Consider the following 26,659-nt stretch of genomic DNA (forward strand, 5'->3'; position numbering starts at 1 on the left):
CTCCCCAACTGTAGTCTGAAAAATATATCATTTTAAATTTAATCAATTTGATTCTAAACTCTGATCGATTAAATTGGCCGTTAGATTTAAAATAACAATAGGACATATTTAGAATCGAATGCAATTACAGGAGAAATAAAGTAATAATATAAAATCTGAAGAAAAGGATTAAATAGTGATTTGGCCACTTAATTGTATCTTACTCAATAATGTGGTACTTCAAGAATTTTTTTCTATAATTCGATACCTCAACTATATCTTAACTAACAATATGACACTTCAAGAAATTTTGTTATAGATTTGGCACTTTGTTGGGTAAGGTATATTTAGGGACGGGTATAGATTAGATTGGATTGGATCGGAACATCCTTATGTACATCTCTACACATGATAAACACGTGGGCGGAACATCATGGGGGCCAAGGGGAGCCTTGGGCTCCAATAATTATTTTTTAAAATATTAATTAATATTTATAAAATTTAACAAGTCCCCTCGATAAACGTTGCCCACTCTTTGTGATTAGCAAAGTAAAGATGCTTTTTTGCTTAGCATCAAATTTGCAATTTTCCATTAAACACCAAAAGTTACATCAGACAGATTAGTCAGATGTAAACATTTCTGCAAAAAAATAAATTTTGATGAACAAAACCAGCAAATGCTTCCCAAAGCTTGAAGCTGTAAATACACTCATCCTCTTTACTCTTAGGGTGCGTTTGGTTCACGGAATGTAAGATTATTAGTAGGAATGTAAGATTACCAGGGAATAAGATTACTGAGAATGTTGTATTTTGTGTTTGGTTGGCTCAACAGGAATGTAAGATTACCGTGTTTGGTTAAAGGAATAAAAGATTATTAGAATGTATATTTGACCAAATTATCTTTATTATATATTTGTTTTTTTTAACAAGTTTGAAAATATTTATATATTTTCTTTAAAAAATTTAAATTCATAAAATTTATATAATTTTTTTACAAAATTAAAAATATAAAAAGGTTTAATGAAAGGGTAAAATTTTATTTTAACCCCTGAACTTCATATAAAATTTTAATTATAGATTTTTTTTATAAATCTAAAATAGTTTAAGGATAAATTTGTAATTTAACCTTCGTAGAATTTTTATTATTCAATGACAGAAGAAGAAGGATATTTTTGAAAGAAAAAAAAAATTAAGAGCATTTTAGTCCAAAACGCCGGTAATCCAATAATACCTAAGGAAATGGAGGTAATGACTTACTAAATATTAGGCAGATACACATAATATCAGGGACTTAAAGCCATATTTACACAACCTCGAGGGGGTCTAAATTAATTAAGCCTTTTTCAGTTGGACTAGAAATTCAAGATGTTGGCGTAAGTTGTTAGATTCTGAAACCAAGGACTGTTGAACTGAGCCCAGAACTGATCCTGTGTCCAGTCACTGAGCATTTTGGGCATTTGAAGCTCTGGTAATTTCTCACTGCCCAATGGAAATTGCAGAGATAGTTTCTTCTCTGCTGTTTTCTCTTCTTCCATTTCTTTCTTGAAGAACATTTGGGGTGCAATTGATGGCACCAAAGCCTCCTTTGGACTGCAAAAAGAGATTGTTTCCATTGATGATGATGATGGAGATGTGTTGCTGTTCTTCATTGATTTCAACTCTTCCTCCATTGCTGCTCTCTGTTCCAGAACTTTCAAGGAAGTTGCCTTCCTGTATACTTTGCACAAAACTACATTCTGCATATTCAAACAAAAAAAAGGGTTTTAATTTATAAATTGTAAAAATTTACTTTATAGGTACAATAATTTATATAAGTTTTAAATGGTCCCTTCACTTTAATACTAAAATTTTCTTATTCTTTTGTACTCTTTTTAGAATTTGTGTATGATAAGTAATTAGTCTTTTTTTTAAAAAAACAATTCTCCTTAATGTAGTGACAATTTTTCTTTTCTTGTCTCCTTAATTAAGATTAATTATATTTGTAATATTAAATTTCTTGAATATTGATTGAAAATTAACATTTTTGTTTAGAAAATTTACATTGACTTATTAAATGTTAATATTAATTATGTTTATATAATTATTTTAGATATTTTGATTTTTCAAATTTTGACACCAAAATAAAAAATTTCAAACTTCTCCGTGCACATTAAGAAAGTTTGGGATGAATTTAGTTTAAGAAAAATATTGAAGTCAAAAGTCTTTTTAGTTTGGCAATGTGTTTTGTAGGTATAATTATGCCTCAAGTCCCTATAGTCTATGGAATTTTGAAGTTTAGTATACCTTTGGCAAAGAGCAACCGTCTGGGAGACGATACTCGTTCATCACCCAATCGGTCTTGCTTCCTCGTGGAGCTCTCCCTTTATAGAAAACAAGAGTCTTTCTCAGGCCGATGACGCGCTTTGGCTCCGACAAACTCACGATTTTCCGGTCGGAGCCAGTGGCTTTCCAGAACCCGTTCTCGGTAGTCCGGTTAGGCCTCCCACCACTTCCATGCTTCCTATCTCGCGGCACGAAGAAATACCATTCCCTCTCTCCAATATTCGACAACCCTACGGACAAAACACAGAAACAACAATGTAATCGTTTTGCCTATCTCCGTCGAACAACGAAACAAATACATAAGTATATGTATATGCATATGCATATGCATACACTTACCAGGCAAGTCCCAGGGATCATGGCGGTAGATGTTGAGGAATCCGATTACATCGTAATGGAACTTGTTGTCGTAAATCATGTTTCTGAGGTAAAATTCGAGGAGTTCTTCCTCTGTCGGATGGAATCGGAAGCCTGGAAGTTCGATCTTTGAGGTGTTATCATCCATACTGGATTGGCTGCTCATGGTGGTTGTAATCACCTAGTGATCCTACAGAATATAAGACAGAAAATACGAGAAATGTTTGCTGCATGCAAAGGACACAATGGTTGGTGGATAACCATTTGCTTATTTATAAATGTTTCGCACAGAGATAAACAGAAAGCGTTTACCAAGTCATCAGCAAAACAGTTGGTCAAATTCCATGAAAGATCCTTCCACTATTTGTTTAAATTTTTTTAAACATTTCAAAATCTATAGGCATAATGATAAAATTAGCCTCTAATGTTTGTCTAAACAGTTACTTTGATGCTTATTCTTTTTATTTTTACAAGTATTTTAGCCTTTAACATTTCAATTTTTGATTAAATAGTCTATGTTCAATAGAATTTGTTAGTTGACTAACAACCACATTTCCACGTGTACTTAATTGATGATATATATGACACATGTCATGCTATCATATTGAGTAAAATGTATGTGACATATCATTAATTAAGCATATGTCAAAATGTCACATCAATAACATACGTTGATCGTTAGTCAATTAACGGTTTCCATCCAACATTTATTATTTTGATAAAAAAATTGAAACATTATGGGTTAAAATGCACAAAAAAAGAGAATAAGAACCAAAATGATCATTTAAGAAAACATTGAGGGCTAATTTATCATTATATCAATAGAATAATACATGTACCTTTTACATAATTTCACCCAATAAAACTTAGAACCAGAAGCATCTGCAAGAAATGAGGGAACCGATACTGTGAAGTCGTTGTTCTTGAATGATGGAACCCACGCGCTTATATCACAATAAAGTCACCAGTGAGAAGGGTGGACGTGGACGTGGACGTGGACGAGGAATGGTTCTTGAGTTGTTTTCTTTGCTTGACTCTCCTTTATAGCTGGCTTTTGCTGGGAAATTCCAGATGAATGGGTTGCTAGCAAACAATGTTTTCCGAGAAAATCTTGTGCCATATAATTTGATCTTTGGACAACTGAGCCGAGAGATTGTATATGGGTCATCTAGTCTTTTTCAAACTTCTGTGATTTAGCTTTGTTTGAATTGGTCTCATAGGTTACTATTATCTCATAGCTGAACTCGAACACACATGATATTTAATTAGAGATGCATAAAAAAATCCGAATCACCGATTTTACGTAAAAAAATATTTGAAATTGGATTTGAGAAAAATCGGTTTTTTTAACCGGATCGGATATTTAAAAACCTAATAGTATAATCGGTTTGAGAAAAATTGGACAATCAGTTTTTTTACTGGATAAAAAACCAGTTTTTATTTGGAAAAAAATCCGATCTAAGATTTTAAAAACTAGGCGTTAATATAGCCGTTGTGGGGATTTTTTTGACCTTTTTTTACCGTTGTTTATAAAAAAAATCACCATTTTACCACCCTAAACATGTATAAATAGGTTGGAGATGTATTTGATTGATTACAACTTTTTCAAATCTTATTACACAACACCAAAAATCTCACAAATCTTATTTTTGTAATTTTTTGTTCATCATTGCTACAAATACCGACCCTAACACGGTTGAATCTTCCGTCGGGAGAAACCTTGAAGTCGTGAGAGTGATCGAACACACTCGAAACAAATATATTTGAGATCACCACCGGTTTTTTTATATCCGGTTTTTTTAAAAAACCGGTTTTTTTTCAAACCGAAACCTGTTACACCGGTTACACCATCCGACCCTCCAAACCGGGTTTTTTAAAATCCAGTTTTTTTGCTAGGTGAAAAAACCGGATCTATTTTTATCCGATCCGGATCGGTTTTTTATCCGACTTTGTGCATGTCTATATTTAATGATCAAATTTGAATATAAAAATCTTGGGCAAAGTACATAAGTAGTCCCTTGACTATAGGGTAATGTTTTGTTAAGTGCTCCTGCTATTGAAATTTATAAATGGTCCTCTGACTATAAGGAGTTGATTTGTTGAGTCTCATGAGTATTAAAAGTTACATTACGGTCATCCAACTATTCATATGTTCCAAACTGGTCATTTTCTGTTAAAAAATTGATGGTCGTTTGAGATGACTGTTAACATATTGTTTAGGATATGATAAAATTATATTTTAAAGATGTATATTTGAAACTGTCATTATTTTTAAGCACTTGCTCGATGATATAATATATACTTAGACTCGATCCATAATATACACCTCAAACGATTCTAAAATCAAATTTTATAATATCCCAATCAATAGGTTAACATCCAACTCAAAAGTTCATCAATTTTTAATGGAAAGGATGAGTTTAGAACATATGAATAGTCGAATGACTATTTTGTAACTTTTAATACTCTTATGACTCAACAAATCAACGCCCTACAATTGGGGATCATTTTATAAATTTTATTAGTCAGAGACTTGACAAAACAACGTCTTATAATTGAGGGACTAGGAATAGACGTAAGATTTATGTTAAGGGGCGAACTTATAATATTTTAAGTATGAGAGAACTTATAAAATTTTAAGGGACAAACACATAATTTCAATAAAAAAATATATAAAATATATAGAAATTTGAAATTTTAGGTGAACGACCGCCCCACCCGCTCTCCTCCAAGTCTATTCATGTGGGGATCATTTGTGTAATTTATCCAAAAATATTTAAAAGTTTCAAAATTTTAACGTTGCTAATGAATTAATATGTCGATAGAAATTTGAAGTGGTCAAGCCGTAATTTCAGATTGATATATTTATATCATACGGAATCAGATAACAAGTGCGTGAACATGTTACTGGAAGCATTACTGATTACTGATTACTGAACTGTTGACTTGACGACTCCACTCATTATTAAAATTGGATTAATTCTTAAAGATGGTTGTCCGAAACTAATAAACAAATCAGTGTCACAATTAATCAATTAAACTTATCAAGTATATTAATGATATAAGAGAATATTAATATTATTTTTTTAAAAAGTTATAGATTCGAGTAATTATGTTTGTTGGGTGCAAATACGGAGCTAAAATTAAATATTGGCAGAGGCCGAAATATTAGACTATTTAAGAGAAATATAATGACTTATTGATATTTAAACTCGAAATTCAGCATGAACCAAGCGACCTAGTGATTAAGGGATTATTGTTATCCTTGAGGTCCCGAGTTTGAGCACGTATGTAGGTGTATGCGCGTTCATTGTCAAATAGTTGAAAGTTTTTGTACATATATTATCTTGTATTCACCCTAAATTAAAAAAAAACTCAAAACTCAAAAGACAACTTCTAATTTGTCTAATATTTAAACTTACAATGACTTAAATTGTAATTAGACCAAAAACTTGAGAACACATTCTTATCATTATTTAGTTCGACCCTTATTTGATTTATTGAATAAATTTTTATATTTTCTAAATTTAAATATTTATTTTTACATGAACCAAAATCCTATTAAACCAAAATTATATTAAACATATAAATTTTAACAGAGGTCGGGGGCCCCTTGGGCCCTAAGAGAGCTCTGTCCCTGGTAAGGTGCATGTATATTGTCAATTAGTTAAAAAAAATTCTAAACAAATTTTACCTTATAATAACCTCAAAATTAAACATATGAACTTCTAAAAAAATTAAAAACTTTAAATATAGATAATTTTTAGAAGGTCACAGGTTCAACTTTCAAATCATCAAAAATAAAATATTTAAAGAAAAAAACCCCATAAGTTTAGTTCTTATAACCATTAAAAATATTTAATATGACTGTAATTTAAAGATTAATATAAAATATTTTAAATCTAAGAATTTATTTTATATAAACTCTATGCAATTAAATGCTAAACAAACAAAGACTTTCATATTTGGCTTTTTTTCCAAGTTGTCAATTAAAAATGAAAAGAACAACTCCGCGTTCTTAGCATAAATTGTCTCAAATATACCACTACTTTGTTACAAATTTCTTTACTATTTTGGAGCATGTCGTAATCATATTCTCTTCTTCTTTTTCGTCCAATATCTTTCGAATTAAATCATATAAATAATTAAAAATTATCTACTAAATATTATGTATTGTTACCCCAAGTATTAAAACATTGGGAAAAAATTAAAATTCCAACCAAACATAATATTTTGTTTTAATTAATCACTGGTATCCGATTTATTGACCGACTAATTCATATAGGGTATTACAGAAGCGAAGGCGACCTCCCAACTAGGGATGGTCATGGGTCGGGTTTTTGGTCCACCCAACCCCGAGAACAATGAGTCCTCCACTAGAGACCCGACCAGACCCGACCAAAACAAGTTTTCACCCGACCCGATATATAACTTAAAAACCCGACCCAACCCGACCCTAAATAATAATAAAAATTATTTTTATTCAATAAAAATAATGACTTAATTGAAAAAAATAATATATAGAGGGGTATTATTGTAATTATTCCTAAATATATAAGGTAAAATTATATATATTTTTGGGTCGGGTCGGGTTTTTTTCACCCTAAACCTGAACCCGATCCGACCCGAACATCACATTTAAAAAACCCCGACACGACCCAACCCTGAATTTTTCCTTAAAAAATCCAACCCGATCGGGGAAAACCGAAAGCCAAATTAAACGGGGACGAAGAAAAACTGTTTATGCTAAACGGGGATGGGGACGGGTTTGATAATCCCCGCCCCGATTACCCGGCCCGATACCTGGCCCGATAAATATTAAAAATAATTATTATATATATATATAATATTAATAAATTTAATTTAAATTAAAATATATACATAATATTTATATATTTAATTTAAATATATATATACCCGGCCCAATACCCGTTTAAATAACCGTTTATGCTAAACGGAGATACCCGTTTCCCCGCGGTTTTCACCGATTACCCGATGGGGATCCCCGTTTAAATCCCTGCGGTTTTTTAAGTGGGGATATGTACGAGTTTTTTAAACGGGGATGGGGACGGGAGGACCAATACACGGCCCGAACCCGGCCCGTTGCCATCCCTACTCCCAACCCAGTTTGCTCCATTTGCAAATACTATGATTCGAACCCCTGAACTTGCTTAAATGACCTAACCATAATATTAACATAACCGAACTGATACTCAAAGTATATTTCACTAAAACCCACACACGATCGATCAAAATAAATATAAAATTAAAAATATTTAATATTATGAAAATCAACTTCAAGTCTCAAAATTCTAATTCCTTAAATCTTGTTATCAAACCTAGATTTTGTTGGTCGTGGTTATTTTTTAACATTAATTTACTTTCAAATTTTGTATTCTGTTTGGATTATATCATTGTTGATTAAACTTAAATGTGTGATTTATCCAATTGGTTTTTTAAAATCCAACTATAAATGTTATATTTTCACGAATTTAATTTATTTTAGTGCAATTTCCCAGAATTTGGCTGCTAGCACTGGGAAAGATGGAATCTCACATGTAATACAACTTTTCCTGGAAAAAAAATTCTACTGATTAGCACAGAAAACACGGTTTCCCTTTTCCACCTAAGTCGTGATTAAACAATACATTTCATTTCATATAGATGCTTTTAATAAATTATATATTTTTTAAAAATGTTATTTTAATAATAATTATGGTTGGTTGTATATATCGAACCGAACCGAATTATTAAAAATTTATTTTGAGTTTGACTTGAGTTAAAATTATTAGATTAATAATAGAATACGTGTGGGAAAAACTAAATAAAGAAAGATTAATAGGGCTATTTATAATTATACGAACCAATGTCATATTCATATGTATCGAACCATAATTACGATGCATATTTCTACGTAGACTGGTGGACTGAATATAAGGGCGGGCCATAATTATGGAATTAACTTGGTCGGTCTTTGCATTAAGGACTTGGTGAACAATGACCCTTGATTTTGAACCTTGGAAATTGGCCATTATATAATTTTCCATTCGGTGTAAATACAAAGAAATTTTATGTTTTCTTGTTTTTCTATGACACATCACGACTTTAGATTGTGTCACATGATATTTTATCTCTTAAAATTTATAAATTGTATCAATTTTATTCTTTTTATTAGTAAAAAGTATGTTGATTGGAAAAATATATACGTTGATTGTTATAATAGGATAAGCTATGAATTTAGTACTTAACTATCAATTTTGATCTGTTTTAATATTTAAACTTTCAGTTTTTTAAAATCACGTCTAAAGTTTAGTTTTTGTTTCATTTTAATACATCGCCGTTAAGTTTTGAAAAAAAATGAAAGTCTAGGTACCAAAACACGTTTAGTGCCTAAATCATATTTAAGTTTTGTAAAAAATAAAAAATTAGGTACTAAAACGGATCAAAACTGATAGTTTAGGTACTTAACGCGTGAAGTTTTTAACAACGAGTTATTAAAATGAAACAAAAAAGTAAACTTTAGGTATGATTTTGAAAAAAATGAAGGTTTATGTATTAAAACGGATCAAAATTGATACTTTATGTACTAAATACGTAATTTACCAGTTATAATATTGATGTGATTATTCATCATGTAGTTGTGCCGGTCCATGTTTTTCAATATGCTCTTGAATTTATTAAAAATATTAATTAAATTTTTCTATCACGTTATCTTCACATGAATCGTCATGTCACCATTGATGACTATCACACCAATATCGTAAATTGTTATATTAACATTATAAACTATTACACCAACATTACAACGATCAAAATGGTTTTTATTAATCAAAATACATTAATTTAACTCAAACAATTTAAAAATTAAATTAATGAAATTAAAAATGATGAACAATATTATTAAATTTTACTTACTATAAGAACAAAATTACTCTTTAAGCCTTTTCTAAACTATAAAGGAGCAAGATCCATGGTACTTACAAGTAAGTATTATTGTGGTAATTAGTCGTAAATTTTGTTAATTTTAATTTATTATATTTTCTTTGCTCTATATAAAGGGTAAGCTCCTTGTTTAAACCAGTTTATACCCATAAAGAATTAAAGAGGTAATTCTACGATATAGTTTCTCTAACATGCCTCTATCTGAAATGGTAAAATTCTTTTATAGGTCCCTGTACTATAATGTATAGTGCGTTTTAATCCTTATATTTTTAAAACGAAAAAAATATCCAATAGAAAAATTAATGTCTAGCACATGTAGCATAAACTATTACCATAAAATCTGAGATTATCCCGACACATAAATAAATGAATTAAACATTTGGATTATTTTATTCATATTTTTTTATTGAAAATCTGTTACAAATCATGAAAACAAATATTTATAGCATACCCATAGCGAAATGCTTGCAATTATTTAGATATTATTCAAACCATGCATAGGAACGTAAATATTTTCTTTCTCCTTTTGTTTATCTTGTCATTACCAAGTCCCATAATCACAAGGAGAGCAATTTTCCTGTGCAATGTCAGTGATTTGAACTCCGGTATCATAAACAACTCCAGTTTTCCAGTCAGCTGGAAGCACATACTTTGCCAAAATCCACCTGCTTCCATACCCAGAAATGACCTTGAATCTGAATTGCAACGCACCATTTGGGAATCTGTTTGTATCCCAAACTGCCCCATAGTTCCTATTCATGGAGTTCCAGCTCGAAGAAGACCCGACCCGAGCTACATCAATGGCCACAACCTCTGTCTGGCCGCCTTGGTACAGCAGTTTAAGTTGCAGGTAATATGGTTTCTGGCTTGATTCTTCAACCCTAACGGCTAAGTTCTGGTTTTTGTATTCACAAGGTATCCTTTTGTATTCCACGTCCACAATCCCAGCTTTCAGAATGTCTTGAGCCTTTCCCTTGCTCGCCATGGCCATGAAAGCTTTGCTGCTAAGAACAAAGTCGGTTCGGTTATCGTAGTTGCGGTCAGTTAGTGTCACCTTAGTTCCTTTACCGCTGCACAGGTTTGGATTGTTACATCTTATCTGCAAAAGAAACATGTTAAAAACATTCAAAACTCTGATTTCCACTATAATAATTAAGAACCAATGAAAATCAAAACTAATACAAACCTGAAAGCAGGCACCACAACCAGCTCCGTTTTTGAAGAGAGGAGAACCACTACCTGCGAGGAATCCATTGCCAAGGCTTAGTGCCAAGGATCCATATCCGCAAGCTCCAGCTGCACATATCAAATCCACAAAACAAGTGTTACCCACCAAAATTTTCAGAAAACTATGATCTGGGTATTATTAACGAAGACTGAAGGCTAATTACATGAAAGTGCCTCGACTGAGGTGACAAAAGTAGCCTTGGATTGATGCACGCATCGATCACAAGCAGTGGCAGAACCAAGGAGAAGGAACAGAAACCAAACAAAGTGAGCCATTTTTTTGTTGTTTTTGTGGAATTGAGAAATGTTGAGTGATTAAAGAAAGATAGGGTTTGTGGGTTTATATATACATGAAGATTAGTATGGACAACTGTTAAGCATTTCTGGAAAACCATGGATTGACAATATGAAGTAAACATGAAGATTTCGATTTTCAGGAGGAACAACTCCCGGCTATGGCAGTATTGGTTGTTATGGTCAAATCCCATGATTCAATGCCATAAATTTTAATGGAAACTTTGAACTTGTTAGCAACCAGGGACTGTTTCTGCATCAAGTTTCAGTCAGCCCGATAAAAGAACAAATGGTGTGCCCACGTCAGAATCCGTTGACCCAAGTTTTGATGCAGAAACTTGATTAATTTGACTTTATCAAAACAAATGACTCTTAAAAGTGCCCCTATACCTTTTCGAAATTGAATCCTTTGCAGATGCTTTACTCAAAACTATAGGGACTAAATTTAAATATTTAAAAATAAATGGGGTTGTGGCATATTTAAACCGTTTTAAAACTGAGTATTGTTGAATATGTAAGCGAAAGTTTTGGCACTTCTAAGCGTCATTTGTTTTAAAACAGTCCCTGGTTGCTAACATGTTCAAAGTTTTATGGTAATGAATCTGGGATTTGACCATAACAACCAATTCTGCCGAAGCCGGAAGTTGTTTCTCTCGAAATCTTAATGTTTACTCCATCATATTCTCAATCCATGGTTTTCCAGAAATGCTTAACAGTTGTCCATACTAATCTTCATGTATATATAAACCCACAAACCGTATCTCTCTTTGCTATATTCACTTAACAATTCTCAACTCTACAAAAACAACAACAAAAAAATGGCTTACTTTGTTTGGTTACTGTTCCTTCTCCTTTCTTCTGCCACAGCTTGTGATCGATGCGTGCATCAATCCAAGGCTACTTTTGTCTCCTCGATCGAGGCACTTTCATGTAATTAGCTTTCCTGATTCAATCTTCATTAATACCCAGATCATAGATAGTTTTCTGAAATATTTGGTGAGTAACACTTGTTTTGTGGATTTTTATGTGCAGCTGGAGCTTGCGGATATGGATCCTTGGCACTAAGCCTCGGCAATGGATTCCTCGCAGGTAGTGGTTCTCCTCTCTTCAAATATGGAGTTGGTTGTGGTTCCTGCTTTCAGGTTTGTATTAGCTTTGATTTTCATATGTTCTTAATTATTGTAGTGGAAATCAGAGTTTTGAATGTTTTTAACATGTTTCTTTTGCAGATAAGATGTAAGAATCCAAACCTGTGCAGCGGTAAAGGAACTAAGGTGACACTAACTGACCGCAACTACGATAACCGAACCGACTTTGTTCTTAGCAGCAAAGCTTTCATGGCCATGGCGAACAAGGGAAAGGCTCAAGACATTCTGAAAGCTGGGATTGTGAACGTCGAATACAAAAGGATACCTTGTGAATACAAAAACCAGAACTTAGCCGTTAGGGTTGAAGAATCAAGCCAGAAACCATATTACCTGCAACTTAAACTGCTGTACCAAGGCGGCCAGACAGAGGTTGTGGCCATTGATGTAGCTCGGGTCGGGTCTTCTTCGAGCTGGAACTCCATGAATAGGAACTATGGGGCAGTTTGGGATACAAACAGATTCCCAAATGGTGCGTTGCAATTCAGATTCAAGGTCATTTCTGGGTATGGAAGCAGGTGGATTTTGGCAAAGTATGTGCTTCCAGCTGACTGGAAAACTGGAGTTGTTTATGATACCGGAGTTCAAATCACTGACATTGCACAGGAAAATTGCTCTCCTTGTGATTATGGGACTTGGTAATGACAAGATAAACAAAAGGAGAAAGAAAATATTTACGTTCCTATGCATGGTTTGAATAATATCTAAATAATTGCAAGCATTTCGCTATGGGTATGCTATAAATATTTGTTTTCATGATTTGTAACAGATTTTCAATAAAAAAATATGAATAAAATAATCCAAATGTTTAATTCATTTATTTATGTGTCGGGATAATCTCAGATTTTATGGTAATAGTTTATGCGACATGTGCTAGGCATTTGTCACTTTACTAAGAAATGTTTCTGCCTTGCTAACTCGCTGCATTTATCACCTTACAAACTCCAAGCATTTGTCGCAGCTTCTGAAATGTTGCAAGCTTGAGGTCCTTTGTAAATATATTTGCGATTTGATCCTCACTTCTGAAATATACCATATCAATATCTTCATAATTCACACGATCTCTCAAGAAATGATATCGGACGTCAATATGCTTGCTTCGCCCGTGCAAAATAGGATTCTTAGATAGTTTTATGGCTGAACTATTGTCACAGTAGATAATAGTAGGCCTCTTTTGCTTGAAATGAACATCCTCAAGAAGCTTTCTCATCCAAATGGCTTGACATACACATGCTGATGCAGCTACAAGTTTCTCTTCGATCGTTGATAGAGTGACAATCGGTTGCTTTAATGACGACCATGAAACAACTCCTGACCCTAACATAAAAACGTAACCAGATGTACTTTTTATATCATCTTGGTCTCCTGCATAGTCACTATCCGTAAACCTAATGAAGTCTGATTTTTCTCCCTTCTTGTACAAAATTTCATAGTCGATTGTACCTTGCAAATATCTAAGGATTCTTTTTGCTACTTGAAGATGCATTTCCTTTGGACGTTCCATGAATTTGCAAATAACATTTACAACATATGTTATATCTGGCCTGGTCGTAGTGAGATACATCAAACTCCCCACGATTTGCTTGTACAAAGTATTGTCGAAAGCTCTTCCATTATCATCTTTGACCAACTTTAAACTTGTCTCTGCTTGTGTACCAACCGGATTGCAGTCCGCCATTTGAAAATTCTTTAGAATCTCCTGCACATATTTCCTTTGAGAAATAAAAATGCATGTATCTGATTGTACAACCTCTACACCCATAAAATAATGCATTCTTCCAAGATCTGACATGTTAAATTCAGTCATCATGGATTTTTTAAATTTATCAAACATCGTCTGATCATTCCCGGTAAATAACAAATCATCAACATACAAGCAGACCATCAATAATTTTTCACCATTTTCCTTTTTCACAAAAAAGGTATGCTCATAAGGGCACTTCTGAAAACCATTTTGGAGAAAATAAGCTTCGATACGACTATACCAAGCTCGAGGGGCTTGTTTAAGTTCGTACAAAGCCTTTTTTAGTTTATACACTTTATGCTCTTCTCCAAACTTAATATAGCCAGGAGGTTGGTTAACAAATACCCGTTCACTCAAGTCTCCATGCAAAAATGCCGACTTGATGTCTAGTTGAAAAATTGGCCAAGAATTTTGAGCAGCCAATGCAATCACCAATCTGATTGTGTCATGCCTAGCAAGTGGAGTGAACACCTCCTTGTAATTAATGCAGAACTCTTGACTATAACCTTTCACTACCAAGCATGCTTTGCATTTGTCAACTTCAACTGTTTCCTTCAGTTTCGTCTTATAGACCCACTTCACATCAATGGTTTTATGTCCATTTGGAAGCTCAGTTAACTCCCATGTTTTTTTCCTTTCAATGGCTGCAATTTCATCATCCATTGTTTTCTTCCATTTTGATTGTTTAATCGCCTCTTCAAAAAAGACAGGATCATAATATGAAAAAATAGCAAAATAAGTGAATGAGTTCTCAGATTGATCAATTCCTGGAACTTCATAATCTCTCATCCAGGCATGCCTTCTTCTTATACGTGGTGTTGTTGACTCTGTTGCAACTTCAGGTGAGTTTTGAATTGTTTCTTGTTACTCATTAGGTGGCTGCGAGTATCTTCAACGTGTAACTCTCCATCAAAATTTGTTGGAATATTCCTTTGCATTAATGGTGTTTCCCAACACAAAACTATGCTTCATCAAAAATCACATAACGACTGATGACAATTTTCTTAGTGCTAGGATTATACAACTTGAATGCTTTAGTACATTCACTAACACCAAGAAAGATGCATTTTTCTCCTTTGTCTTCTAACTTCTTTCTTTTTTTATCAGGGACATGTGCATAAGCAATACACCTAAAGATTCTGAAATGGCTACCATCGGGTCTCCTTCCGCTCCATGCTTCTTCTGGTGTCATATTTCGCACAACAAAAGTTGGACTCCTATTTAGAATGTGAATGCTCCAGTTGACAGCTTCTGGCCAAAACGTCTTAGGAACTTTACTTCGTTGCAATAAACTTCGCACCATGTTGAAAATGGTTCGATTCTTTCTTTCAGATACACCATTCTACTGAGGTGCGTAGGCTGCTGTTAATTTCCTTTTAGTTTCATGCTCTTCACAAAATCGAGTGAAATCATGTGAATTATATTCTACTCCGCAACCAGTCCGCGACACTTGTATAGAATGCCCTGCTTATTTCTCAACTACTGTTTTAAATCTTTTGAAAGCAGTTAAAGCTTTAGATTTTTCCTGTAAAAATCCAACCCAGATTTTTTGACTCAAATCATTTATAAAGGTGATAAGATAGCGTTTACCTCCATTAGAAATGGGATTAATTGGCCCACAAATATCAGAGTGCACTATCTCCAATAGGTTTCTTGCTCTTTCAGATTTTCCTTTTGGAAATGGTTATCGGTGCTGCTTACTAAACACACATTCCTCGCAAACATTTGCAGGACAAGAGAACTATGTGAGGCCAACTACCATGTTTTTCTATTTAAGAGTTTGTAAGCCTCCAAAATCGAGATGATCGTAACGAAAATGCCATAGTTGCATTTGATCAGACAAACTTGTTGCAAAACAAGACTGAGTAGAATAATTGAGGTAGAGAGGAAACATTCGATTTGCTGTCATAGTTACTTGAGTAATTAATCCTGGTTTTCCATCCTGAACTTGACACATCCCATTTTTAATTTTGATCTCGTAACCCTTCTCTTGCAATTGACCAATACTTAACAAATTGGTCTTTAAATCTGGGACATAAAGGACATCATGCATAGTTTGAGTAACATTAAATTTATTTAGAATTGTTACATGTCATTTTCCCATCACAGAGATCTTAGCTTCACATTATCTCTGAATGATTCATCAAGAGTCAAAAAAATTCTCTTATCTCCACTCATGTGATTGCTGCATCTGGTGTCTAAATACCACAAATGCTTGTTGGTAGGTTTTTTTGCCCGACATACCATTAACAACGATATATCTTCATCTTGCTCTCATTCCTTTCCAATAAAATTGGATTCTTCCCCATGTGTATCTGAGAAAGTGGTTCGACACTCCGATTTGTAATGACCATACTTGTGACAGCGATAGCATTCAACATTTGATTTGTCTGCTGGCTGTGTTTGATAACTGCCATGTCTTTTTAATCTTTCATGAGATTGGTTTCCTGAATTCTGTTAATGACCATAGTTTCCTCTACCGCGACCTATGTTGCGACCTCTGTCATTGTGGCCATTTGATTTTCGTCTTCCATTGCCTTTAATCGAATGATCTGACGAAACTTTCAATGCTAATTCTACATTATCTTGCTGCTCCAATTTTCTTTCATGAACCAACAATGAAACTTGCAATTCATCAATAGACAAAATATCAAGATCTTTTGACTCCTCAATGGAGCATACCATGTAATTGAACTTTGGTTTCAATGAGAGGATACTTTTTTCGACTACAACCACATCCTCTATTTTCTCGTCAAATGTTCTCATCTTACTGATGATAACCATCGTCCTTGAGAAGAAGTCCAGAATGGTCTCCCCAGATTGCATTCGATGAAGTTCAAACTCTGAGCGAAGTGCCTGAAGCTGCTGACTCCTTGCTCTGGTTGCTCCCTGGAATTTCTTTTTCATCGAATCCCAAATATCCTTTGACGTATCTTTGCAAAGGATAGTTTCCAATGTTGAACGATCAATCGCTTGAAAGAGATAATTCTTTGCCTTAAGATCTTTCAATTTCAAAGTGTCAATTTCTAGTCGTTGTGCATCCGTTGCTGATGTGCCCGACTCCGATATTCCCTTAGAGACGGCTTGCCAATACTCCTTGGATCTGAGAAAATTTTCCATCAACATGCTCCAATGATCGTAGTGACCATCAAAGCAAGGAATTGATGGTTGTACAAAACTATCAGAGGTCATTTTGTTAAATAAAAGAGGGGAAAAAAGAAATGATGTTTTATCGCTAATTAAACCTGGCTCTGATACTACTGTTGTGGGAGTAGCAGATTAAAGTAAATGAGATAATTTAGAAGGAATATGTCATATTATTCATTGGTGAAAAACAACCTCTTTAAATATGCTATACAACTAACAAAACAAGCAAAAAATATACAACTTACTCCTAAAATCATGGAAAGCATAACAACTTAAAATAACAACTCCCTATAGACTAGGTCCATAATAAATACTGAAAAGTCTAACATAATATGTATTTACATAAAAAAAAATTAAAAATGAAAATATAATTATGATTAGATTTCGTCATTAGTCTATACAATATGTATAGTTGTGAATTTAGTCAATGTACTTAATTTGATTAACTTTCATCTATTTATAATTTTAATTTTAATTTCGACTCAAATAATAAAAGTATAATCATTGTAGATCATAAAGACTTAGAATAATTATGTTGAAGAATATTAACTAATGTAATATCGGGACTATAGAATAATTTGATTTGGTAGATTTAATAAATATTTACTAAGCCATGATTGTAATTTTAAATTTTAAAAAGTGTAAATATGAAAAATTACTAATTTAGGGTATAAGAATTGATCCATAACTTAGTAGTACAAGGGCTAAAAGAAATGCAAGTTAACATTTTTATAAAAAGATTGAGAATCAAATTTAACTAAAAAAGAAGGGAAAATTATTTTAATAAAAATATAAACATTGAAATTCAAATTTATTGTTATTTTATCTCTTAATTTTTTTATTAAATTAATTTAAATGTGACAAAACAATAAAGACGCATTTAAATTAACGTCGATTATTTTATCCTTTTTATCATATCATCAAAATTTTTAAAAATAATTTTTTAACTAATTTATCAAATGATCAAAAGAGATATTTATAACATTTTATTCAAACTCGAAAAGTAAATAAATATTTTTTTAGCATGTTATTATCTGTATTTTTTTTCAAACCACACAAAAGTAAATGTCTTTGCACAAATTATTATTCAAACTGTGTCCACGAACATGAATATTTTATTCCCCAAACCATTATTCAAACTATGTGTAGTATTTCCTTCTTCTTCTTCTCATCACCAAGTCCCATAATCACAAGGATAGCAGCTTTCTTGTGCAATGTCGGTGATTTGAACTCCAGTATCATAAATCTCTCCAGCTTTCCACTCATCCGGAAGCACATTCTTTGTTGCCCAAATCCACTTTCCATCATGCCCGGATGTTACCAGAAACCTGAAGGTTAAGGCACCATTTGGGATTCTGTTTGTGTCCCAAACTGCCCCATAGTTCCTACTCATGGAGGTCCAGATTGAAGACCCAACCTGCAAATCATAATTAACATTAAAAAGGTGAGTATTAAACGCTAAGGCCTTAAATGAGTTGAATCGAGTTTGAGTATTGTTGAGCTAACTTGAGCTACATCAATGGCTACAATCTCAGTCTGACCGCCTTGATAGAGCAATTTAATCTGCAAGTAGTATGGTCTTTGGCTTGATTCTTCAACTCTAACGGCCAAGTTCTGTCCTTCGTATACACAAGGTATCCTTTTATATTCGATGTCGACGATCCCGAGTTTGTAAATGTCTCGGGCCATGCCGTCGTGAGCCATGTCCAACAAAGCGAAGAAGCCGAGAACAAAGTCCGTCCGATTATCGTAGTTCCGATCAGTTAATGTGACATTAGCCCCTGTACTGGTGCACAGTTTTGGATCCTTACATCTTATCTGCAAAAACACATGAAATGAACAATGAAGAGACTATAAGAAACGTTAAAAAGAAATCAAAAGTGGAAATACTGTAATACAAATGACCTGAAAGCAAGCGCCACAACCAGCTCCGTTTTTGTAAAGAGGGGAACCACTGCCTGCAAGGTTTCCACCATTAAGGCTTATTGCGAAGGAACCATATCCACAAGCTCCAGCTGCAAATGTCGAACCAAGAAAACAAATTTTACCCACCAAATTTTGAAGTAAACTATGATCTGGGTCTTAGCCAGGTTCTATTTTCAAGATGGAAAAAATGAAGATGGAAGTTGGAAGATGATTACATGTGAGTGCCGCGACTGACTTGACAAAAGTAGCTTTGGATTGATGCACGCATCGATCACAAGCAGTAGCAGAAGACAGGAGAAGGAAAAGCAACCAAACAAAGGGAGCCATTTGGTTTTTTTTTTTGAGTTGAGAAATGTAAGTTATTAGTAGCAAAGAGAGAGAGGGTTTCTGGGTTTATTTATAGTGTGGCATGCATGCAGATTGGTATCGACAACAGTTCACCATTTCCAGAAAACCATGGATTGGTTTTTTTTAATAAAAAAAACCCCCTTTTCTTACGTGGGTCAACGGATTCTGACGTGGACACGCCATTTATACTTTTATCCAGCTGCTTGAAACTTGCTGCTTTATCCCTGGTACCTTTATGGGTCACAATCAAGCAGAAACTGTCCCTTGTCTGGTTCCTAACAATAGAGCAATGCATCTGGGATTTGACCATACCAACCAATACTCCATAGCCAGAAGTTGTCGAACACTTCGTTTTGGCTTTGGTATTCATCTATAAAAAGAATATAAAAATTACCTGTACAGTCGTTCTTCCTGCCAATTGATCATATACAATGTCATTTTTGTCGTCCTTCAAGACCGTGTTTAGAAGCATTTCAGCTTGCTTTTCTAGAGCGCTAGGAAGGTTATGGGTCTCCTCCCGCGTAACATTTTATGTTAAAGTGAATTTAAAAAAAATTAAGATAAAATTAAAAAAAATAGAAAAATAAAATATTTAAAATATTCAGGAAACGTGGTACTCGGTCCGTCCTTGCTCTCACCTGATTCAGCAAAACTCGGCTTGCCACCACCGCCTCCTCCTAGGGGTCTGTAAACTTCCGTGCCTGTACACGCAGATCAACCACTGCTGGAGTGAAAGCTGCAACCAAACTAACTTAACCTTCATCTGGACAGGATCCCAAGATTACAGCTGCAGGATCTTGCAGTGTATCGATTAAATGCTCGGCGGCAACTTTTAGCGAACCGGCACGCATAACATCAGTTTTTAAACTTATCTGTCAAGTCATTAAATAACCTAATAATGTGTCACGATCTCATAACTTCAAGTGCTAATCTAATTTGTCTAAATTTAATGATAACCATCGACCAGTTAAACGTCTTTGTTTCAAACCGCTAACGTTGTAACCTAGCCACAACAATTCTGCAAGACATCACCATTTCTTTCCATGCTATAAAACACATTGCCATGTATAATGAATTTCATCAAACAAGGAAAAAACGATGATGAAGAAGAAGAAATTAACAAAGATGTCGCCGGGATTTCAATCCTTCTTGTGGCGGCAGTCGTCATCTGTGTTGTTTCTACGACTAGTAGCGGTCACGATAACAACACATTGACCCTAGAAATGAAAGCAGCGTCTAAATTTTGTTCATCGACTGAATACCAAGAATCTTGCTTTGACACCCTCAGCTCTGCTAATAACGATGATCCTAAAGTGCTCGTTGCCAAGGCTATCTTGGCAGCCAAGGAAGCAGTCAAGAAGTTCTTAAGCTACTTGGAGCCATTGATTGTTGAGGCCAAGAACAACAGTCTCACACATATGGCGTTGGAGGATTGTAAGAATATGATGAAGTACGCCGCTGATTCACTTTGGGCATCGTACTTCGACATTCGTGATGGCAACATGTCTGACATTAGTGACCGTATAAATGATCTGAGAACCTGGTTGAGCGCCGTTTTATCGTACCAACAATGGTGTTTGGATGGTTTTGAACACGATCGCGGCATGAAAGAAATTGTGCAGAAGGGTATTGTTGATGCTAGGGAACTCACATGCAACGCCTTGACTATTGTAACAAATTTGTTGTACATTCTTTCCAAATTCGATATTAAGTTGCTTAATCCCAACGGCCGTGAACTGCTTTCCGTCGAGAAAAATGGTTATCCGTCATGATTCTTGGTTAAAGACCAACATCTTTTGGCTAGGATTCATAACAGCAAGTCGATACCCGATGCTGTTGTAGCACAAGATGGAAGAGGCCAATTCAAGACCATTGATGCAGCCTTGGCTGCCGCTCCTAAAAGATCCAATGTCCGACATGTGATCTACATCAAGGCTGGAATCTGTGAGGAGCATATCACGGTGGAAACACAATACACCAATATACTAATGTATGGTGATGGTCCGAAGAAAAACAATCGTCACCGGTCACAAGGGTGTAAAAGATGGTGACGGAATTAAGACGTGGCGGTCCGCCACTTTCGGTATGTTTCTAAGATCGAAATCGGATCATTCTCTGTTTTTTTTTTCTTCTCAGTTAGGATAATTATATGATTAATGTTGCAGCTGCTATTGGAAACGGATTCATTGCCAAATCTATGGGATTCCAGAGCACTGCAGGCCCTGCAAAGCACCAGGCTGTTGCTTTTCGTGTTCAATCGGATAAGTCGTCCTTCTTCATTTATAGGATGGATGGCTACCAAGACACATTGTACAATCAAGCAAATCGTCAGTTTTTTCTCAATTGTGTCATATCTGGAACTATTGACTTCATCATCGGTGACTCTGCTACCATTATCCAGAACTCATTGATCATTATGAAGAGAGCAATGAATAATAAGTTCAACACCGTGACAGCACAGGGCAAGGACTACATCGACGAGAACACCAGAATCATAATCCAAAACTGCAGGATTGTTCCCGAGAAGAAGCTCTTCCACGACAGGTTCAGAATCGCAACATACTTGGGCAGGCCATGGAAGAAATTCTTTACAACAGTTATCATGGAGTCCGCATTAGGAGACTTCATTAGGCCTGAAGGATGGATGTGGTTCGATCAATCTGACAAAGTCAAGTACAAAGAGACAGTCTACTATGGTGAGTACAACAACAGTGGCCCTGGTGCTGACCTCAATGCGAGGGTTAAATGGAAGGGCTACCACAGAATGAACTGATCGACTGCCATTGATTTCACTGTCCGATCATTCCTTTTGAGCAAAAAGAACTGGTCGCCTTTGACCGGCATTCCTTTCACTAGTAGATTAAGACATTAAAGAACTTGTAGTCCAATAGATTAAATAAGAGAAATCAGCTATAGAAGAAATCAATTCAGTTAAGATGTCTACTTTATCTTTTCAGTAACAATCTCTTCCATGAAATAAAGGCTATTGTTAAAGTTAATGTTCCGAATTTCGTTTTAATCTGGCACGACATGAACCATTGAAAGTTTATCGCTGTATCACCCGCGGCATTGAAGTATAATGCTCCCATATCAACCCCACAATTCAAAATCTTCATTAGTACAGAAAGTAAGATAATCTACTCTTAACAATTTTTTTTTGGAGCCGTTAACAGACAGATGAATGTAAAGTAGATTGTGATTGGTAATTTGTTGGTTTTTTTCTACATCATCTTTGATTTCAATATGGTTAGTAATTAATATATGGTTGCATGTTATGAAACTTGATAATGACAGCAGTAGAACTGATGTTGTACATTGACCATAGCTGTAGATTATCTCTATCGGCTCTAGTCAAGTCCGGCGGCTAATATATGTCTTTAGAAGTCACCGAGAGACATTAATGAAAGAGGAAAAATCTCAACAGCTACTCTCATTCTCGGTTCACATTAGAGGAATATCCTCGACCAGTGACCAGTTTATGATTATGCGTTTACTCGAGGAGTTTCCTCGAATTTGCAGACTTCCACAATCACTGGCCTACTGAAAAGGAAATAAAGGAGAGGAAAATTATTTGTTAGAACAGCAGGAATGACTCGGTTATGGTGCATCTAACTAATGCAGGGGGTCCATGTAAATTGTTTGCCACATGACTTTCAAAGTTGGAAAAGTTGAACCAATTAACTACTTATTTGCACCCTAGTTCTTGTTGATGAACAAAGCACTCTCAAATACAAATCAATCTCATCTATTAAGATTTAAGAAATCTATTCCGGAGCCATCACATATGGAAGCATCCGGTCTTCTTTTCCTTGTTTACATTGAAGTTATAATTCTTCTCTCATGTTTCAACTTGCATGGCTTGGCAACCGGAAATGAGACTGATCAACAATCTTTACTTCAATTCAAAGCCAAGATAACTGATCAGCTCAAAGTTATGGAGTCTTGGAATAGTTCCATTCACTTCTGTCAGTGGCCTGGTGTTACATGCAGTCACAAACATCATAGAGTCACCAAATTGGAACTGGAATCCCTCAAACTCTCGGGATCTTTATCACCATACATTGGAAATTTGAGTTTTCTCAAGGAGTTGAAGCTTGCAGACAACAGCTTTTACAACCAAATTCCTCAAGAAATTGGTCGTTTAAGAAGACTGGAAACAATACAACTTACTAACAACTCCATCAGTGGTGAAATTCCTTCCAATTTATCTGCTTGTTCTAAGCTTACAATATTTCGTATGAGAGGCAACCTTCTAACAGGAGAAATACCTGCTTTTCTGGGTCACTTGTCAAACCTGAAAGTCTTTTAATTTTGCCAACAACAGTTTGATGGGGAGTATCCCACCTTCCTTGGGGAACTTGTCATCGCTGGAGGAACTTTCTTTCATGATGAATGGATTATCTGGGATCATACCTGAAGCTCTTGGACAACTGAAAAATCTTTCATATTTCTCGGTTGGAGGAAACAATATATCTGGTTTTGTTCTATCACAATGTTCAATCTCTCTAATATTAGAGTCTTTGATGTTGGTGAAAACAAGATTCAAGGTACTCTTCATTCCGACTTAGAAATCAATATGCCATATCTTGAGTTCTTTTCCATATCAGTGAACTTAATCTCTGGAAAAATCCCGATTTCGTTAAGCAATGCCTCAAATTTGAATGTACTTAGTGGGAATGTTCCTTCGTTTGAAAAGCTGGAAAAGCTGTCTATATTCTTCCTTGATAGAAACCATTTGGGGCACGGGAGAGAAGGTGACTTGCACTTTATCTGCACTTTGGTCAATAATACCAAACTAGAAAGTCTAAATATAGGTGAAAACAGTTTCGGTGGGTCATTTCCTGAATGCATCAGTAATTTTTCTAACACCCTTTCACGTTTGGTAATAGAAGATAACAAAATATGGGGAAGAATTCCGGATGGAATTGTAAACCTCATGAGTTTGGAGGTACTAGGGGCATCACAGAATCAACTATCAGGTCCCATTCCATTTGATATTGGGAGGCTAAAGAATATGAAACTATTTTTCACTCGTAGTAATTTTCTTTCTGGATCTATACCTGGTTCCATTGGAAATTTAACAGGATTGATTCAACTTGGTTTAGGTCTTAACAACCTTCAGGGCAACATTCCTTGGAGCCTAGGTGAGTGTCAAAATTTGCTCGGAATAGATCTTTCTCATAACAATCTTAGTGGACCTATCCCCACTCAAGTACTTGGACTCTCATCCTTGTCCCTTGGACTAGACTTGTCATCAAATTATTTGACTGGTGAACTTCCTGCTGAAGTAGGAAATCTAAAAAATGTAGGTAAACTCTATGTTTATCGAAATAGGTTATCTGGTTTGCTTCCAAGCAACCTTGCTAGCTGTGTAAGTCTAGAGAAGCTGCTCTTGAATGGCAATTTGTTTGAAGGGTCCGTTCCTTTATCTTTGAGTTCATTAAGAGGTCTTGTGGCATTGGATATATCAGACAATAATCTTTCAGGTCGGATTCCAGAATTTCTTGTGAACTTTAGAGAATTGAAGTACTTGAATCTCTCTTTCAATGATTTTGAGGGAGCGATGCCAAGTGAAGGAGTGTTTAAGAATGCAAGTGCTACATTCGTTGCGGGGAATAATAAGCTTTGTGGAGGCATCCCAGAGTTGCACCTATCAAGATGTAACCTGAAAACATCATCAAACAGTTCTGTCAGATTAAAAATTGCAATTGTTGTTGTGATTCTAGGAGTGACTTTGGTATCCTCTTTCCTCATGATCTTGTGGTTTAGAAGGAAGAAGGGGCTGCAGCGAACAATGGCTTGTGAAGAAACTTCGCTTTTACAGTTATCATACCAAAGCATTGTAAGGGCTACTGATGGATTCTCCATGCAAAATTTGATTGGCTCGGGAAGTTTTGGTTCTGTATACAAAGGAATCCTTGAAGTAAATGGAGCAACTATTGCAGTAAAGGTGTTGGATCTTCTGAATCCTGGAGCATCCAGGAGTTTCTTAGCTGAATGTGAGGCCTTGAAGAACATCCGACATCGAAATCTTGTCAAGGTATTAACAGCCATTTCCGGTGTAGATTATCAAGGCAATGATTTTAAAGCCTTGGTTTATGAGTTCATGACAAACGGAAGCTTGGAGGACTGGCTGTATCCTTCTGTCCACATGATGAATGAGCAGGATACAATGAAGAGCTTGAACTTTTTCCAAAGAGTTAATGTGGCCATTGATGTTGCTCATGCACTGGAGTATCTTCACCATCGTTGCGGAACATTGATAATTCATTGCGATCTCAAACCAAGCAATATTCTACTCGACGAGGAAATGGTTGGCTATATAAGTGATTTCGGTTTAGCAAAAATCCTTTCTGCAGATAAGCATAACTCTTCAAATAATTGGTCAAGCTCCATTGGCTTTAGAGGAACAATTGGTTATGCTCCACCAGGTAAGTCCACCTTATTCATTCCTTCCATAATTTAAAACCAATCACTTCTATATGTAATTTGTGATGTATAAATTGAAGAATATGGCATGGGAAGCAATCTGTCAACAAAAGGAGATGTGTATAGTTATGGCATCCTCGTGCTAGAGATGTTTACGGGAAAAAGACCGACCGATGAAACGTTCAAAGAAGATTCAAACCTTCATAATTTTGTCAAGGCAGCTTTTCCAGAACGAGTAGCTGAGATTACAGATCCCATTCTTGTTCAGGAAAGAGTCGAACATCTTCGATGCTTGAATTCGATATTCGAAATAGGACTCACTTGTTCTGCTGAATCACCAAGTGAGCGGATCGATATGAGTGATGTCGTTTCCAAGCTTTATTCCATTAGAGACAAACTCCATCCAGAACTTAAATAAGTTGCACGATCAACAGGCAATAATATCTTCTTATCTTAAGCAAAATACTCGATTATTTCATCACTTTAAGGTATGTTTACACTACTTTTTGAGATAATTGATGTGTTTAGATGATATAAAGAAGTAAAAGAGGTTTCCTGGTTTTTTGTTGTTGTTGTTGTTGCAGGGTCTACACGTTTATCCAAAAAGCACTCTGCTTTGAGGAGAGAGAATAAATATGGAATATTTTGAATTAATGTTTTGTTTTTCTCTTTGCATCATAAACTACTGGATTGTATTTAAATTTAGAATTCAAGAGATCATTGGACAAAGGCAACATCAATGCCAATCAATGACATGTTTTCAACTCGTAATGCTTAAGCCTAGCTTTCTCTGAATTGA

General features: G+C 35.0%; 6 protein-coding genes, 1 long non-coding RNA gene and 1 pseudogene across 7 annotated transcripts; 4 read left to right on the top strand and 4 right to left on the bottom strand.

The window, feature by feature from the left end:
* Window positions 1–1,229: 1,229 nt before the first annotated feature.
* Window positions 1,230–2,831, bottom strand: LOC120184767 (NAC domain-containing protein 6-like). Its single transcript, XM_039189146.1, has 3 exons — window positions 2,641–2,831; window positions 2,263–2,531; window positions 1,230–1,715 (listed from the first exon to the last, which is right to left on the bottom strand). Exons 1-3 carry the CDS (start codon window positions 2,822–2,824, stop codon window positions 1,332–1,334), a joined length of 837 nt encoding a protein of 278 aa, XP_039045077.1. The 5' UTR covers window positions 2,825–2,831; the 3' UTR covers window positions 1,230–1,331.
* Window positions 1,581–8,955, top strand: LOC120184769. Its single transcript, XR_005522068.1, has 5 exons — window positions 1,581–1,739; window positions 2,134–2,136; window positions 3,831–3,846; window positions 5,484–5,492; window positions 8,945–8,955. It is a non-coding gene; the product is annotated as an uncharacterized LOC120184769 (long non-coding RNA).
* Window positions 8,956–9,974: 1,019 nt separating this feature from the next.
* On the bottom strand, window positions 9,975–11,128 carry LOC120184768 (expansin-like A1). The gene is made up of 3 exons (XM_039189147.1): window positions 10,992–11,128; window positions 10,787–10,896; window positions 9,975–10,699 (listed from the first exon to the last, which is right to left on the bottom strand). The coding sequence occupies exons 1-3, from the start codon at window positions 11,101–11,103 to the stop codon at window positions 10,142–10,144; spliced, it is 780 nt and encodes a 259-aa protein (XP_039045078.1). The 5' UTR covers window positions 11,104–11,128; the 3' UTR covers window positions 9,975–10,141.
* A 1,207-nt stretch (window positions 11,129–12,335) lies between these two features.
* LOC120184789 (expansin-like A1) lies at window positions 12,336–13,075 on the top strand. Its single transcript, XM_039189168.1, has one exon. The coding sequence runs from the start codon at window positions 12,336–12,338 to the stop codon at window positions 12,906–12,908; it is 573 nt and encodes a 190-aa protein (XP_039045099.1). The 3' UTR covers window positions 12,909–13,075.
* Window positions 13,076–16,467: 3,392 nt separating this feature from the next.
* LOC120184790 lies at window positions 16,468–17,202 on the bottom strand. Its single transcript, XM_039189169.1, has one exon. It carries the CDS (start codon window positions 17,200–17,202, stop codon window positions 16,468–16,470), a length of 735 nt encoding a protein of 244 aa, XP_039045100.1.
* A 1,077-nt stretch (window positions 17,203–18,279) lies between these two features.
* On the bottom strand, window positions 18,280–19,451 carry LOC120184774 (expansin-like A1). The gene is made up of 4 exons (XM_039189153.1): window positions 19,299–19,451; window positions 19,063–19,172; window positions 18,664–18,975; window positions 18,280–18,574 (listed from the first exon to the last, which is right to left on the bottom strand). Exons 1-4 carry the CDS (start codon window positions 19,408–19,410, stop codon window positions 18,329–18,331), a joined length of 780 nt encoding a protein of 259 aa, XP_039045084.1. The 5' UTR covers window positions 19,411–19,451; the 3' UTR covers window positions 18,280–18,328.
* Window positions 19,452–20,501: 1,050 nt separating this feature from the next.
* LOC120184791 lies at window positions 20,502–22,303 on the top strand (annotated as a pseudogene).
* Window positions 22,304–23,759: 1,456 nt separating this feature from the next.
* On the top strand, window positions 23,760–26,509 carry LOC120184792 (receptor kinase-like protein Xa21). Its single transcript, XM_039189170.1, has 4 exons — window positions 23,760–23,925; window positions 24,039–25,862; window positions 25,941–26,201; window positions 26,445–26,509. Exons 1-4 carry the CDS (start codon window positions 23,760–23,762, stop codon window positions 26,507–26,509), a joined length of 2,316 nt encoding a protein of 771 aa, XP_039045101.1.
* Window positions 26,510–26,659: the final 150 nt, after the last annotated feature.

Source organism: Hibiscus syriacus, unplaced genomic scaffold (assembly GCF_006381635.1).
Source record: "Hibiscus syriacus cultivar Baekdansim isolate YM2019G1 unplaced genomic scaffold, ASM638163v2 tig00112949_pilon, whole genome shotgun sequence".
NCBI lineage: Eukaryota > Viridiplantae > Streptophyta > Magnoliopsida > Malvales > Malvaceae > Hibiscus > Hibiscus syriacus.

What these genes read in the sequence shown, in the direction of transcription:
- LOC120184789 (XM_039189168.1), top strand. Translation starts at nt 12,336, where the DNA reads ATGTTTCTTTTGCAGATAAGATGTAAGAATCCAAACCTGTGCAGCGGT.
- LOC120184792 (XM_039189170.1), top strand. Translation starts at nt 23,760, where the DNA reads ATGGGGAGTATCCCACCTTCCTTGGGGAACTTGTCATCGCTGGAGGAA. An exon ending in TGGTTTTGTTCTATCACAAT is followed by an intron (nt 23,926 to 24,038) that starts GTTCAATCTCTC and finishes TTTCCATATCAG; the next exon opens with TGAACTTAATCTCTGGAAAA. An exon ending in TTGTTCTGCTGAATCACCAA is followed by an intron (nt 26,202 to 26,444) that starts GTGAGCGGATCG and finishes TTGTTGTTGCAG; the next exon opens with GGTCTACACGTTTATCCAAA.
- LOC120184790 (XM_039189169.1), bottom strand. Translation starts at nt 17,202, where the DNA reads ATGACCTCTGATAGTTTTGTACAACCATCAATTCCTTGCTTTGATGGT.
- LOC120184774 (XM_039189153.1), bottom strand. Translation starts at nt 19,410, where the DNA reads ATGGCTCCCTTTGTTTGGTTGCTTTTCCTTCTCCTGTCTTCTGCTACT. An exon ending in GTCAGTCGCGGCACTCACAT is followed by an intron (nt 19,173 to 19,298) that starts GTAATCATCTTC and finishes CGACATTTGCAG; the next exon opens with CTGGAGCTTGTGGATATGGT. An exon ending in GTTGTGGCGCTTGCTTTCAG is followed by an intron (nt 18,976 to 19,062) that starts GTCATTTGTATT and finishes GTGTTTTTGCAG; the next exon opens with ATAAGATGTAAGGATCCAAA.
- LOC120184767 (XM_039189146.1), bottom strand. Translation starts at nt 2,824, where the DNA reads ATGAGCAGCCAATCCAGTATGGATGATAACACCTCAAAGATCGAACTT. An exon ending in TGATCCCTGGGACTTGCCTG is followed by an intron (nt 2,532 to 2,640) that starts GTAAGTGTATGC and finishes TTTTGTCCGTAG; the next exon opens with GGTTGTCGAATATTGGAGAG. An exon ending in ACGGTTGCTCTTTGCCAAAG is followed by an intron (nt 1,716 to 2,262) that starts GTATACTAAACT and finishes TTGAATATGCAG; the next exon opens with AATGTAGTTTTGTGCAAAGT.
- LOC120184768 (XM_039189147.1), bottom strand. Translation starts at nt 11,103, where the DNA reads ATGGCTCACTTTGTTTGGTTTCTGTTCCTTCTCCTTGGTTCTGCCACT. An exon ending in CTCAGTCGAGGCACTTTCAT is followed by an intron (nt 10,897 to 10,991) that starts GTAATTAGCCTT and finishes TGATATGTGCAG; the next exon opens with CTGGAGCTTGCGGATATGGA. An exon ending in GTTGTGGTGCCTGCTTTCAG is followed by an intron (nt 10,700 to 10,786) that starts GTTTGTATTAGT and finishes TTTCTTTTGCAG; the next exon opens with ATAAGATGTAACAATCCAAA.